Here is a 16,801-nt window from a genome sequence, read left to right on the forward strand (position 1 = left end):
ATCCCCACAAGATTTCCCTGAAGGAACAGAACAAGAATGAAGCCTATGACTTTTAGTTTTAAGTTTCAAGAGGTTTCTCCCCTCAGGCTCCTCTTTAGGAGGTGAAATGCTACCCAGCCGGGTTCAGGTTTGATGACTTGACTTAGTCTTAAACCGTCCACTTTTTACCCTTATACAGTCCTTTGTTGTGTTGGCAGTATGTTTTGGATTGTTGCCATGCTGCATAATGAGGTTCCTCCTGATTAATTTGGATAAATGTCTTTGTAAATTGGCAGACAGTATGTTTCTGTTTCTCTGTTTATTCAGTTCAATCATAAGTAAACATTAGGAAGCCTGTTTACAAACAGCCATGTAATCTGCATTTCTATCATCTGTTGTTGTCCTTGGGCAACCTGTTCTGTCAGAACATTCACCTCATTTTTGTAGGACATTCCAAATTGTTGTATTGGCTACACCCAATGTACACCCAATGCCATACCTCTTATTGATTTTCTCTTTTTATTCAGCTTTTAATTAATGGCTTGCTTTACTACTAAATATAGCTCTCTGGTCTTCATATTGGTTTATCCTTTTTTTTAAAGATCAAATGCTGTCTTCCCAAGAAAAGGTGAAAGTTTAGAACTAAGAGTAGATATTCAGAGCTAGTTATTTTTGAAACAATCAAACAAATGTGTTCCAATAGTAAAAATTGGTGTGCTATGTTCTATGTCTTTTAACACAACTACATACAAATGGCAAGAAAGAAAAGCTGACATTGTAAGCTTTTTTCTTAAATATCATCTGCTGATCTTAAACCCAAATGTGGTTTGGTTGGACTTTTGTTGAGCTTGGATGTTCTTGTGAGAAAGAGCTTCCATCTTGCCACCCTACCCTATTGCTCAGACATGAAGAATCTAGAGAGTAATCAGTACTTGGTTGTACAGGGATGTCCTGGTTTTGTTTATGTCACTGTGTTGCCTCATATCACTTGTTGCTTTGTTGATAATGGCCTTTCGGTGTTCTAATCTTCTGGAAATTCTTTTACACACTCTTTGAGGAACATGGATTCAGATGAAACCAAGAAGAAGTAAAGAAAATCTTGTACTCTCCTAACCCTAACCCTAGAAACAGCAGATTTTTATTTGGCTTTAATCAGAATCATTTCATTGTTAGCAGTTGTATAATAATGACTTTTGATCATGAGAAAATTAATGAACCGCTCATGACAACAGTTAATAAAAAAGTAATTCATGACTATTATATTCTTTCCAAATTCTTTATTTTTCCATGATACTCACAGTCCCATAGTTACCAAATGCTATAAACGAAGCTAAGTAATTATATCATACCCGTCTTAGCAGACAATAGACCATTTTTCAATTCAGATGAATAATGTAAGTGAATAGACGTCAGGCATAGCTACATAATTGCTCACTATTCATACAGTTACATCAAAATTCTACACATATCGGGTGTGTCTCTGTAATTAAAAATTCTTACCATGAACGTAGATAGAGACATTGGCTTGAGTGAGGAGAAGTAATGAATCTATTCCACAATTTTGGGTTCATTTCAAAAAGTCAAAAAGGTTGAAATATTTTAAACAAGAGACTGGTAAGATGGATAAACAATAAACAAAATGTTTATAGCATCTGGTGATTCTGACAATTCTGAGGATCGTAAGAAGTAGAAAAAAGACAAATTTACACAAATTTACTGACGAAAAGGTACTTTTCTTGTACTATATTAATGGTTTTAATAGAGGGTCTGTACAACATATTAACAGTAAAAGGTTTTAGGAAGAAAAGTACATTTCATTCTTAGATTAGGTTCAACGACAACAACAACAGCAACAACAAGATATGTTGACACAAGAAATTAGCAGTGACTGTTCAAGTAACATGATTATTAAAATAAGGGCAATTACTACTTCATAACAATAATTGAGCACAAATTCACTAACATACATTAACATGACAGGATATCTCAGAAGATTTTGTTGTAAATGAGAAAATAAGTTAGAAGATATAAAAATAAAAATGAGAAGTGATAATAGGCTTAGTGTCAGGATTAGATTAAATATCAACTCACCTTCTTTAGACTGTTTACTGTTTATGTTGCCATTAAACATAAGTTGCCACTGCCATTAAATCCCATTGATTGTTTTTCTTTTCTCATTCTTGATGAAATTAGTTGAACTGTATATGTAAAATTGCTTAATTGTACTAATGAAATTGTATAATAAAAATGTTATAATAAAGAAACAAACAAACAGACAATCTAGTTTTCTCATATACAGGTTAGTTGCATAAGAATAAGCTTTCAGTGTTGGTCATAAAATAAGAAATATATTTATCATACATGCAACAACAGTGTATATCATTCTGACAGATGTTACCTGAGATTTTTATTTAAATGAGTCTTCACCTTGTTTATTTTACAACTTTAACGCTTAACACTCCACTCTTTCTTAATGACTATGATAAATAAGTAATAATAATATGTAATAATACTCAATAAAAAATGGCAAATGCAAAATGACATTGAACCTTACACAAGTGATCACAGCATCAAGCCTATGACACACTGCCAACCAAATTGCTGGTTTCTTTTTTTAACTACCTATGAAATTTCAGGTAGATTCAGTCTTCAGCCTTTAGGAAGAAATTCTAATTTAATTTTCTATGACACTGAGACCTACCATTAATTATCATATAAACATCTTGGCAGGGAACAGAATATTTCTGAATTCAGATGAGCATGGTAGCATATAGACGTCAGGCATGCCTACATAATTGCATGCTGTTAAGGTTGGTTGTCATAATTAAGAATTAGTTCTTTGAATAAGAGACACACGCGATATCGATGTACCTTTATGAATAGCATGCAATTATATAATATAATAGATATTATAATAACATTATTTGTGCTCAGTTAATATTATTATATATTATAATAATATTAACTGAGCACAAATTTGTTCACATACACTAACCTGGCAGGATATCTCAAAAGATTTTATCATCATGAATAAATTAATAACTCTTTACTCTTGATAATTATCTTCATGTTGTTTATGCTCATTCCGTTACATAATTGTTATTAACTATTATTCGCATGTCATTTTCGTGGTACAAATTTAAATGCCCATTTATTTTATTTGCACTACTGACTTTTTCTAACAATTTGTACAGAATTTTGTATAAATAAAGATTATGCAGACATGCTAAATGAATTTGAATGCTAATTAATGAATTGTAATTACTTAATTAATTAACCAATGAATTAATTAATGTCTTAATTAGTCACATAATTAATTAATTCATTCATTGGGTAATTTCTTTTCACATATTTTCAATCTTTTCACATACAGATTAATGGCATGTAATCTTCAACAACATAGATAAAACATATTTCAGTTTTGGTCATAAAATAAGAAATATGTATTTTGCATATTTGCACATATTATGCATTAGCACCTGGGTGAGGAATACAAAATTGTCTTGTGTCCATCTGTAAGATAATTTCCGAACTATTAAATTATGTTATTATCTATATAACACAATGTTTATTTTTCCATCAAATGTCACCAGATGAGATTTTTTAGAATGATTCATCACCCTGTTTATTTCAACACCTATAATTAACATCTAATCCTCATCTATTTTTTAATAATAATCTTTCAATCCTATTCTGTTTTCCTTGGCATCAGCCCAGTTACCGGGTATGAACACAAGACAGACCTTACACACGGGTGTTCAAGCATTTCTGTTTTTCTCAAGTTACCTGACTTCAGTTCCGTCTAGTTCAGTCGATTTCAGATATTTTAAATGTCTAAGGCTTATGTTCTATATCTGAAACTTTATCCAATACAAAGAATGTCACCAGATGAGTTGAATTCATCTCCAAGCTGATCTACACCACAAAGCACTGGGTACTCATGGGTAATTTGGATTAGGCAATGAAACACATCGCTAATTAAGTTGTTTACAAGGAAGAATTCAATATTTTGTTGATTTATTTCAAGCTCTCTTTTGTCGTTTATTTAGGCTGTCTGTGGCGTGCCAATGTCTCTGTATGCTTCAAGAGCTTGATTTGTTATCTTGGACTCTATAACTATATTATAACCATTACTTATTATTATTATAACATCATAATAGTTAATTATTATTATTATTATAGAATCATAGAAGTTGCTGTGAGAAGAATAGGTGGTAAAAATAAACTTTCTGTTATGGGGAAGAAGGGCTCAGCATTAAGTGAGGGGGTGAGCACTGAGCTAGACCCGTTACCCAAATGGATGAAAGCAGGTGGAAAATTCAATCAGGGATCCTGGCAGAATAATGAGCAGACATAGGCAAACAAAAATACAAACCTAAGAAACTGTCTGACTTAGGACACGAACCAGGGAGGTTCAATGACACATAGGCCTTTCCAAATCACTAACACATTCCACATTCCACAATAACACATTTGAACCACATGCTCTTTCAGGGAATTACTGAAGATCAAGATATCATCTAAGAAGACAAATGTATAGTGGTTCAAGGTCTCGCGCAGTGCCTCATTTATGAAGCGTTGGAAGACCGCCGGGGCATTCATTAGGCCAAAAGGTACTCAACAAGGTATTCATAATGCCCTGAGGGTGTAATGAATGTGGTCTTATATTCATCCCCTGCCCTGATGCGAATAAGATTATAGGCACTACGCAGGTCTAGTTTTGTGAAAACCTTGGCCTGTTGAAGGCGGTCAAATGCTGAGTTCATCAAGGGCAGAGGGTACCTGTCCTTCTGAGTGATGGCATTTAAGCCATGGTAATCAATGCAGGGAAGCAGGCATTACCATCTTTCTTCTTGACGAAGAAGAAGCCTGCACCTGCTGGTGAGGTAGACGGGCGGATGAAGCCTAAGGACAGGGCCTCCTGGATATATTCCTCCATGGGAGAAATAAATGGGAGAATAACCTTCCCCGGGGAGGAGCTACCCCTGGTAGCAGGTTAATGGCACAATCAAAGGGCCTATGAGGTGGCAAGGTTTGGGCCCTTTGCTTGGAGAAGACCATTTTAAGGTCCCAATAAACCTCTGGTATGCCCGTCAAGTCCACCAATTCCTCTACAGTGGGAGGTGAGGTTTGGAGGCCCCTGAGGCAGCTCTGATGGCATTGAGGCCCCCAAATGGAAATAGAGCCCATGGACCAGTCTATGTGGGGGTTATGTAGCTGCAGCCAGGGGAAACCTAGGACGAGGCTGAGTTCATGGACCTTACTGACAAACAGGGCAATGAGCTCTGTGTGATGCCCAATATTCAGGGAAAGTGGGGCTGTCTGGGAGATTACCGGTCCAGATGTCAGGGGCCGGCCATCCAGGGCGGCAACTGGCAGTGGATGTGAGAGATTCTCTAGCGCCCAGGGTTAGTTTTTCATCAATGAAATTACCTGCAGCCCCTGAGTCAATAAAGACTTGGAGGCCCGCTTGTCTGCCCTTGCCCCAACGAAGGGTGGCCAATAGAAACAGGCCTGACATATGAGGGGCTGCATTTAGGACCAACCCAAACCCCTCTATTTGGGTGGGCCCTTGCCTTTTAACGAGCTGCGTGGACGGTCAGCCTGTCTCTGGCTTGAGCCCTGTGGCTGGAGTGGTTCTTGGTAAGCAGGCCACTCCTGCCATGGTAAACTGGTAGCCCCTAACTGCATGGGTTCAAAAGGGGCCTCTGATGGTTCAAGGACCCCAGAGGAGGCTAGGTGTCCCCGCCTGTAAGCACGTCTCTGCTGGGCTTCCCTGTTTGACTGTCGCTCTAACCGCCTCTCCTGGAGACGATTGTCCAGGCGTATAGCAAGCTCATACAATGTGTCCAAGTCATCGGGAGGGTCTCGAGCTGCCAGCTCATCTTTTAACTCCTCTGAAAGTCCCTGCACATAAGCTTTCTGGAGGGCTTGCTCATTCCAGCCCTGGGGCTGTAAAAGGGCCTGTATGTGCTTCAGCTGCTCTGAGATTCCCTGGACCTCATTAAATAAAGCAGTCAGGGCCTGCTCATGTTTGCCAAGAGTTGTGGCTTGACCTGAAGATTGGCTCAGCATTAAGTGAGGGGGTGAGCACTGAGCTAGACCTGTTACCCAAATGGATGAAAGCAGGTGGAAAATTCAATCAGGGAACCTGGCAGAATAATGAGCAGAAGTAGGCAAACAAAAATACAAACCTAAGAAACTGTCTGTGGTTGGGCACAAACCAGGGAGGTTCAATGTCACATAGGCCTTTCCAACGCACTAACACATGAGCTAAATGGGGATTGGCGCATTAAAGGTGGGTTGGGAACGCATCAGACAGTGCGCGTGCACACGCCACAAGGCGAGGGGGAGAGCCCTGCTTGTCACGGCAAGTTTTGGCCGTTTAAGCAGTTCCCTCACCAAGTCGGGGTCTGGCTAAATAAATAGGAAGTGGCAGTGGGCTGATTCTCAGCCTGCAACACTAATAAATAACTTTCTAAATATTCTCTAGATTATTAAATATCGCTAGCAACGGCTTTTGAGGAGCGTAACTCTAATTACCAAATTACCTCTCTATTGCCTCTGATATCTGGCACAGATTCTATGTCCACACGCAGAGTGAGTGAAAACCTGAGGCTTATATAACAGTGTGCACAGGTGCTGTGCATCAGCCCTAATTGCCTGTGCTGGGCTGAGCACTATAAAGAGGCACGCCAGTAACCGTGGATTTGCAGGCAACCGCAACGTTACACTTTCATTGTTTGGTGTGTACATAGATGATATTCTATAGTCACTATTTTTAATTGAAGCATTAACTCTGGGTATGCAATTGTAATCTTTTTTCTAATCTTCTTGGACACTCGAAACTGAGCCTTACAATTCTCCATGTCATTTTGTAATAGTTTAAACACAAGTAGACTCATGCATCAGGGTGTGTTTTATTTTCTTGAATGCTATTCTGTTGTGAAAGTCTTTTAATTAAAATAAACAAAACCAAACAAACAGGACATTCAAGTTCTTCCACTCTAACCATTTCAAACCATGGCTGTGTCTCAATCAATCCCCAAAATCAGTAGTTAGGGTGCTGATCAGTATGTCATTCATTTTAAGGGCTAAAAACCATTGATGCACATGCATTTGTTCAGAGGCGGTTAATGTCAACATCAAGTGTGAATATCTTGTTATGGTTGTTGTAGTGCTCAAATGATTACTTATGTAAGCAATTTTTAACTTTATTTGACGTTCTATATATGTTTTATCAAAAGAATCCACTAGCTTGTGTGATTAAGCTAACAAATTTATATGACATATAAAACTGAAATATTTTATATGTTTGGGTTTTATGGGTAGTCATATCACTGCAAATTGTCTTGAGTGCCCCAAATTATAGTGCGCCAAGGTCCGACCTTGCATCTAGGTAAATTAAACCTAGTTAAACATTTTTAAGTTAGAAAAAGGGTTAATAATTGTTTGTATAGTTTATTTTAATCTCTATTTAATAATCTTCAAAGATATAGTAAATAAACTGGAGTCTAGAAATTTTTACTTATTTTAAGCCTGAAATTGTAAAATAGATCAATTTGCTCATTCTAATTATTTTTCTAGAAAGAAGTGAAATTATCCACCAATAGGAAATGTAAAGCTTAAAGCTAGGCAGATATGTTTACAATTAAGTTTGGTTTATTGCAAATCTTTTTAAATCTTATTTACACTTGCTATTTTTTTCCTGTGTTAATCCGATTCTTTTATCATCACTATACTAGTACAGTACATCAAATTCCTTGCAGTGGAATTCTCATATAATGTGGTACAAACTATACATCCTTCTTATACATTGAATAATGAAACAATACCTGCAGCCAAGGCAACAGTGATAAATAAGTCGATTATTATAATGATGTATACGGTATAAATAAGAATGTACATACTATTTATATAGATTTAAATCAGTTATTGCACAACAGTTGAACATAGGGATTGCATATAATGAGAGGGTATTAAAGTGTCACTGGATGTAAACATGTCAAATACTATAGAATATGAAGTGCAGAAGAATATAAACATACTGAGTATATGTGAATAGACACATAATAGTGCTTTACTCATGATATAAAAGCCCGTTTTTGTTAAAATTTCTGATAAAAAAACCTGTGAAAGATCTTCAGGTGTTTGTATGTCCTGTTGCACTCATACTCACGGTGGTACCTCCTGCTTGAGGCTGATTAGTGAGGTTATGTCGCCACCTTGAGGTTTACTCAAAACTGTGATATTATCATACTCCACATCTTTTTTTTTTCATTGTCTGTACTGCTTATCCAATCTATACTTGGGTCACGGGGAGCCTGTGCCTATTTCAGGATTCATCGGGCATCAAGGCAGGATACACCCTGGATGGAGTGCCAACCCATCGCAGGGCACACACACACATTCTAGGGGCAATTTAGAGACTCCAATCAGCCTAGAAGCATGTCTTTGGACTGTGGGAGGAAACCGGAGCACCCAGAAGAAACCCACCAAGCACAGGGAGAACATACAAACTCCACACACACAGTGAGCGGGAGTGAGTCTCAAACCCAGGACGCTGGCGGTGTGAGGCGAACATGCCAACCACTAACCGTGCCGCCCTACCTCACATCTCTTTTCATAAAAAAGGAATATAGTGCTTAAATTTCCAATAATAAAATCTGTGTCTCTCCACGAGCGGCACAGACCTTTCTATTTTTATCTGTTCCTTCTAAAATGATTGAATAAGAAGGAAACAATTTTTTTTTCATGTGACAACGTTTCCCAGTTTCTATGACTACTGTCGCCAGGCAACGATCAGACAGTGCATCGCCTCCTCCAGTGTAAAAGGAACTTAAACCGAGACAACCTTTCTCTGTTTCTTGACATCATTTGATTCACATGAGCTCATCTGACCATGTCACATTAGATTCGGTAGGCCTTATTCAATATCAATATTTAGTTAGTTGATACATTTATGTACTAAAATACTAAATGACCTTCCCTACACAGTGTTTATTCATTTCTAAAAAACCTCTGTTTAGTAGCTTTACTCATACATATCTGTAGTATTATATGAATTTCCTGACTATAAATAAGACATATATATAAAAACCCTAATATCAGAAAATTCTTCCATATCTAGCCGTATGACTATTTCCTGCTCTGATAACACGGTTTCTATTAAATAAATTCCATACACACATATAATTGGATAAAGGTGGGAACAGATTCACAGCTACACAAGCTGTAATGGTTCCTGTTTAAAAATCGCTGGGATTCAGAAAGAAACTCAGAAGGATTTCGTAAGTTCTGGATGATTTTTTTTAAGCTAGGTTTATATTTATACATATGAAATAGTGTAGGCAGTAATAATATATTATAATAATAATATAATAATATAGAATGCTCCTTGTTTATCAGGTGGATAGGAGCTGATTTATTCATAAATAGTTTGTAGAATGTCTACACAAGAAATGTATTTATGAAAATGATGTGAAAAATACTTGTGTTCCTGAGTGGGTGTAAATGCAGACATAAAAAGTCTAACCAACATAAAAAACGTTTACTTGTTTGACTTTACATGAGATCATTTGCATTGATTACTGAACTTTTATATCTGGAATATATATATTTTCATTATGTTTACAGCGTTAAGCAGACTTCTTTATACAGAGCGACTTATATAAGTGCTTTGGAGTCTTGATCAACAACCCAGGGACCAGGTATACCTTCGAGAACATGTTAAAAGGATTCAAAATAACTTTAACTTTAATTTTAAGCCTTTACCCTGAGAGCTCATTTTGTACTCTCAGCTGTCCGTGCTCTCGACCTTTTATGGAGTTTGGTTATTTCTAGACATATTTGACTATTTTTTAAGATTTAAAATGTCTTCTTCTTTTGCCAGATTATTTTGCTAATTTTAAGCCTCATTTCTAAAAATAAGAAATATGTCATGTTCCAACCTGCTATGCCCTCTCATAACCAACAGAGGGATCCCTCACCCAAGTATTAAGCCACTTCCAGGGCTCGTTACTTCCAGGATTCTATGGACGTTTAAGCCAACTATGTCTTTGGTTTGGAGCTTGCTTTGTGCACAGGGGCATTGTCATACTGGAACAGGTTTGGTCTTACAACACAAAGAAACACAACTGTATTCTTACTTTGTGGCAACAGTTTATTGAAGACCCACATATACAGTAGATGTAATGGTCAGGTGTCCACAAATGTAAATATAGTGTACACGCTACATATTTTTAGTTCAACAAAATCTCTTTCTTAAACACTTAATACTGTCATACATGTCCCTATGAACGTTACTAAAGAAACGATATTTGAACCAGAACATTAATATAGACCTGTGGTTATTAGTGTAACTACACCAGGTTACATATATAACCCAATTCCCTGACAAAGGAACAAGACCCTGTGTCATGGCTAACACAATGGGAATGCTCGTTTGCAGAAGTTGTGTCTGAAGATCTATGTGGAATCATGCCGATTTATCGGCTCGGGTAGGTCATGTGACAAAGCAGTCTATGACAGCAAGACTATTAAAGGGCATCTATGTCACATTACTCCAGTTTCTACTTGACTGAAGGAAGTGTGAGTGGACAGCTAGGGTGTGGCTCATTCCCTTCTCATAAAACCGGGTTACATATGTAACCGGGTGTAATTCCCTTTCAAGGGATTGAAGGGGTTCCCTTTCAAGCATCCCATTTGAATGCTAATACCAATGCCACCACATGCTGGGAGATGTCTGTCAACCAGAGGTTGTGAAAGGGCACAAATGAGCCAGGAGCAGAGCACCATTAGCCCTGTAAGACCCAGGAGTGGGGTCCAGGTCCAATTTATAGATCCTGAGAAGGGTGTGCAGAGAGGGCCAACCAACCACAGCACAAATATTCCGGAGGGAAACACCTCTAGCCAGAATTCTGGAGAAGGTGATACACCTAGTGGAGTGATCCATAATCCCTCTAGGCAAAGTTACACAGCGTACCTCGTAGGCCTATGATATAGTTACCACTAGGGTGCTTCTTGGGGACAGGATTGCCAAAGCAGGCAAAGAGAGAGGACTTACACCATGCATTTGAGCAATGGGCGTAAGTGCTGTGAACCTGAACTGGGCACAGCAGATGCAGTCTCTCCTGCTCTGCTGACTCATGGGGTGGAGGGCAGAAAGGCCTGCAGAAAAGCTGGATGACTAGCTAATAGCAGATCCATTTCCTGGTTCAGAAACTCTTCAGATGTTGACTCAATTGTCTCAAAGTGGGCTTAGAGAAGCCCCTCCAGGACCAATGGGAGGTCCGAGGAGAGAAGGCGTGGTCTGCTGGAAAGCCTCAGCCAACTGGCAACACACAGAAGGTGAGAGACCAGAGAATATCTGTCCACGTAACCCTTATTACCCTAAAAACAGTGTCTGAGCCAGACTTGAAATGGTCTCATATGTAGCAGGTCCAAAGGAATAGCTTTGGCAGCTTCAGTCATAAGCCAGGCATCCTCTGTGCCTGGGCAGCAGAGAGGCATTGGTCTGGCCAGATGTCCTTTACGGCAGAAAGGATGGAATCCCCACGAACAGGAGACATCATGGCTGAATCCCAACTATCCCCAAGAAGGTTGTTCTTAGAGAGGGAGAAACCAAACACTTCACTGGGTTGAGCCTAAGACCAAGGGACCTCATGTGGGCAAGCCTGGCATCTCAATGCTTGGCTGCCACTTCCCCGAGACTGAGCCCAGATGAGCCAATCATCTGGATAATTACATGAACATGTACGTAGATGACCTGGTGTGCAATGATGACAGCAGCCACCATGCACTTTGTGAGGTTGAGCAATAATACTAGGCCTAAATGGAGAACCCGGCACACACAGGTCTAAAATTGTCCTTCTTGGGAACCAAGAAATGCTAGCTGTAAAGCCAGAGGCTCGACCTGGGAGGGGAATATGCTTTAGCTTTCTTGCCTCAGCAGGCCTGGCTGGGACTGGTGGCTTCTGATTGATAGCCTTAGCTCCTCATGCAGTGAGGGAAGAACAGGCCCTTAGGAGATCAAGGTTCAATAGGAGCACAGACTTTCTCCATGGAGCCGATAAAGGGGAGAGATAACTTGCAAGTGTCTCTTCAACCCTAGCCATCGCCACATGTTCATCTAGACCCACAATGGCTGATTAGCCAGCATTCGTCAACAGTCATTGTTTGGGTTCGGAGAAGTCGCAAAGTGAGCTCCCGAGCCAAAGTGGGGTAATCCAATAAGGGAGAGAGGACAAGAGAAATGGAATCACATGTCACTTGTTTTGCTAACTCGACCTGCGAGACCCATGATTTAAGTCGGCACTCTGCCTCAGCGGACGTGGGACCCGGGCCATGAGGCACAGGCTTTTGGCTGGAGAAAACAGGCATGCAAGAGAACCCTAGAGAGTCGCGTGTGCATGCTCCACACAGAGCGCTTCCTGAAGACAAAGAAGCTGGAATAATGTGCCGTAGATGTCCTTTTATGGTCTTGCTGGTGCGCTCGGCTTCGTCACGACCTACTCGAGCTGATAAATCAGTGTGATTTCACACAGAGCTTCAGACACAACTTCCACAAAGAAGCATTCCCATAGCATCAGCCATGGCACAGCATCTAGTTCCCCCTAAAGGGAAACACCTTCTGACCAATCAGATTTAAAAATTCAAGATCACGGTGGAAAAAATCCTGATCATGACATTTTCAATTGCTTCAAAATTAAAAAGAAGGTGGAAATCATGGACCGCATACATTATGTAACTTTCTTGTACCAAACTGAACAACTGTTTACTCAAGATTTGGGGCAGAAGTCATGCATTTTCAGCACCTGAGCTCTACAGATGTTTTTTGCCACAAGGGGGTGCCAGAAGCTTGCTTTATTGCTCCTAATTTACCCTGAGTGACATAAAATTTATTACACTGCAGAAATAATTTTTTTAGTGAGTGAACACAACTTGATTCAAGAAAAAATATAATTTCAAAAATATAATAATATAATTTCTCTATAATATATATAGACCATTAGGCATAGACATTTCATGCTTTAAATTCTCTTCTTCTATTGGCTCTTGTTTTATTAGTTTCTATATGCTTGAAATAAGAAAATTAGAACATTTTTAACCTCAAACCAAAAAAAAAAAAATTGGAACAACACTCTTACATATGTTTAAAAATTTATAGTGTAGTTTCTATTTTATTATACTTCTGCACCTTTCTGTACCTAACATATATTTTAGTTAAGAACAACAGTGGCTGTGTTTATTATCAGTAATAAGGATGTGAATCTCATTAAACCTGGCAATGTTATAAATTTGTAGGTGTGACCCTAGAAAATGGATGAGCACAGGAAAAGAAATTCGGCAAAGAAACAAAAAATCCCGAAAAAAAAAGCAAAAAAAAAAAAAACAGTAACCTGACAAGTTGAACGACTCCGCCCCTGCTAATAAACGTCAGTTCAGAGATGTTCAGAATGCTGAGTCTCTTTCAGAAAGAGGTTCTCTCAGGTACCAGAAAACATGAGCAAGTTTAAGAAGTACTTTGTTTTAATACTGAGCGTCATTTCCTTGATAGTTTTTATATACAATCAATCAGAAAATGGAAGTGAAGCAAATATCTATTCAAAGACTGACCCGGAAACTGGAACCCAACCACGGGTGGACACTGTCGAGGACAGGAGATGTGAGGGGAAGATCCACACGAGCCCACTGCCACTGAAGCTGAAGCACCGACAGTACTCAAGAAAGATGCTGCTTTATAAACAATGCAACAATAACTTGGACATCAGTGGCAAATGGGCAACATTTGACGACATTCCCCATGAGGAGTTGCACAACCTGCTAGTGGATGACAGGCATGGAATTATCTATTGCTACGTTCCAAAGGTTGCTTGCACCGCATGGAAACGGATTATGATTGTTCTGAGTGAGAGTCTGAAGGTGTACGGTGTACCTTACAGGAACCCTCTAGACATCCCCATCGAGGACGTTCATGGATCTTCTCTACAGCAACTTAATGCATACCCCAAGGCAGTAATGAAACAAAAATTTGAGACATACCAAAAGTTCATATTTGTTCGAGATCCTTTTGTCAGACTGATTTCAGCCTACAAAGATAAAATTCAAAGCCCAAATCAGATATATTATGAAACTATTGGGATAGACATATTAAAGAAATTTGTAAATGTCTCTAATCCGCCAGCATCTGTAGAGCAAGCGCACGCTCAAGGCATTGTTCCGTCTTTCTACAACTTCATTCAGTATATCCTGAGCCTCCCAGCAGGAAATGACAAAGAGTTTGATGAACACTGGCGACAAACAGTTCACTTGTGCCATCCATGTGCGATCGATTATGACTTTATTGGGAAAATGGAAACTATTGAGGAAGATGCTGATCATCTGCTGCGAATACTCAGAGTCGATAACATTGTTGACTTCAAACCGTGGACAAGAAAGAAAACAGAGCAGAATGAAATAAAGACCTGGTTTTCCAACATCACCATAGAGTGGAGGAGGAAACTCTATGATATTTATAAGGCAGACTTTAAACTGTTTGGATATGAAAATCATGACAATCTAGATGATCCTAATCCAGAAAACTTTATATGAATCACGTTGTTTATTGTGTTGTGTTATGTAGTATGATTATTGTTTCTTGACATTAGTAGCTTCGTCATATTTATCGATTTGAATGGCAGGGGTGTCATGGTGACGGAAAATCTTATTCCTGTTTCTCACACTACATTTGATTTGTTTGACTTCTGTTTTTCTTGTTGTATGTTTTAACAATTAAAGATCTCATAATTACCCTGGACAATACAAATGAAGATTTTTCTGTTTTTTTTTTAAATTGCTTCAAGACACTAAGATTCCTCTTAATAAGCCAAAAGTATAAGAAGAAAATTGCTGCTTGATGTTTCATGCTATAAATAATTTTTGTACCTGATGTTATTGTGTCAAGTTTTGTAAATATTTTTTTTCCCTGTAAATTATATTTCTGCATCATTAGAATTTTAAGTAGTAGGACAACCTGAAGAAAGAAAATAAATAAATAATAATTGTCAGTGTGAAATTACAGTGTATATAAATAAAGTGGAGAAACATTAAAAAAAAAAAGACTGAGCTGACCTATTTTTCCAACATGACCATTGGGTGTTGGATGATATTTATAAGGCAGACATAAGATACTTTGAAAATCACAACACTCTAAATGATACTGATCTGTAACTCATGATCTGAATCATGTTGTTTGTTGTGCTGTGGTTTGTAATATGATTAATTACCTTTGATTTAAATGTCAGCGATTGCAAAAGTGTGTACATACCTAATCTTGTGCAATGTGTTGAAGCACAACTTTATTTTTTTATTACACCATTCACAAAATATTGCCAATATTTTCACACACTTTCTTTAAACAACTTTTTCAACACATTTAAATGTAAGCGCCTCTCTTATGCACAGCCTGCTTCAAGTCACGCTACAGATTTTTCGTTGGATTTTTAGTTGCACTCTGGTTAACTCATTCAAAAACATTGATCTTTTGGTTAAGCAATTCCTTTGGTGATGTATGGAGGTTTGCTTTGCATTCACTCCCACTTACAGACAGGTTTTGCAATAAATTTAACTGGTTTTTCTAGCTATTCATGAATCCCTCCAAGATTTCCCTGAAGGAACAGAACAAGAATGAAGTCTATGACTTTTAGTTTTAAGTTTCATGAGGTTTCTCCCCTCAGGCTCCTCTTTAGGAGGTGAAATGCTACCCAACTGGGTTCAGGTTTGATGACTTGACTTAATCTTAAACCGTCCACTTTTTACCCTTTGTTGTGTTGGCAGTATGTTTTGGATTGTTGCCATGCTGCATAATGAGGTTCCTCCTGATTAATTTGGATAAATGTCTTTGTAAATTGGCAGACAGTATGTTTCTGTTTCTGTGTTTATTCAGTTCAATCATAAGTAAACATTAGGAAGCCTGTTTACAAACAGCCATGTAATCTGTATTTCTATCATCTGTTCTGTCAGAACATTCACCTCATTTTTGTAGGACATTCCAATTGGACTTTTGTTGAGCTTGGATGTTTTTGTGAGAAAGAGCTTCCATCTTGCCACCCTACCCTATTGCTCAGACATGAAGAATCTAGAGAGTAATCAGTACTTGGTTGTACAGGGATGTCCTGGTTTTGTTTATGTCACTGTGTTGCCTCATATCACTTGTTGCTTTGTTGATAATGGCCTTTCGGTGTTCTAATCTTCTGGAAATTCTTTTACACACTCTTTGAGGAACATGGATTCAGATGAAACCAAGAAGAAGTAAAGAAAATCTTGTACTCTCCTAACCCTAACCCTAGAAACAGCAGATTTTTATTTGGCTTTAATCAGAATCATTTCATTGTTAGCAGTTGTATAATAATGACTTTTGATCATGAGAAAATTAATGAACCGCTCATGACAACAGTTAATAAAAAAGTAATTCATGACTATTATATTCTTTCCAAATTCTTTATTTTTCCATGATACTCACAGTCCCATAGTTACCAAATGCTATAAACAAAGTTAAGTAATTATCACATACCCGTCTTAGCAGACAATAGACCATTTTCAAATTCAGATGAAAAATGTTAGTGAATAGACGTCAGGCATAGCTACATAAAAAAAATGCTAGTGAATAGACGTCAGGCATAGCTACATAAAAAAAAATGCTAGTGAATAGACGTCAGGCATAGCTACATAATTGCTCACTATTCATACAGTTACATCAAAATTCTACACATATCGGGTGTGTCTCTGTAATTAAAAATTCTTACCATGAACGTAGATAGAGACATTGGCTTGAGTGAGCAGA

General features: G+C 38.2%; 1 protein-coding gene across 1 annotated transcript; it reads left to right on the top strand.

Moving 5' to 3' along the window:
- The first annotated feature begins 13,445 nt into the window (after window positions 1–13,445).
- On the top strand, window positions 13,446–15,078 carry LOC131355317 (carbohydrate sulfotransferase 12-like). Its single transcript, XM_058393706.1, has one exon. It carries the CDS (start codon window positions 13,483–13,485, stop codon window positions 14,569–14,571), a length of 1,089 nt encoding a protein of 362 aa, XP_058249689.1. The 5' UTR covers window positions 13,446–13,482; the 3' UTR covers window positions 14,572–15,078.
- Window positions 15,079–16,801: the final 1,723 nt, after the last annotated feature.

The sequence above is a fragment of the Hemibagrus wyckioides genome, linkage group LG06 (genome assembly GCF_019097595.1).
Source record: "Hemibagrus wyckioides isolate EC202008001 linkage group LG06, SWU_Hwy_1.0, whole genome shotgun sequence".
NCBI lineage: Eukaryota > Metazoa > Chordata > Actinopteri > Siluriformes > Bagridae > Hemibagrus > Hemibagrus wyckioides.

Bases quoted from the DNA above. Each gene is read 5' to 3' on its own strand.
- LOC131355317 (XM_058393706.1), top strand. From the start codon at position 13,483: ATGAGCAAGTTTAAGAAGTACTTTGTTTTAATACTGAGCGTCATTTCC.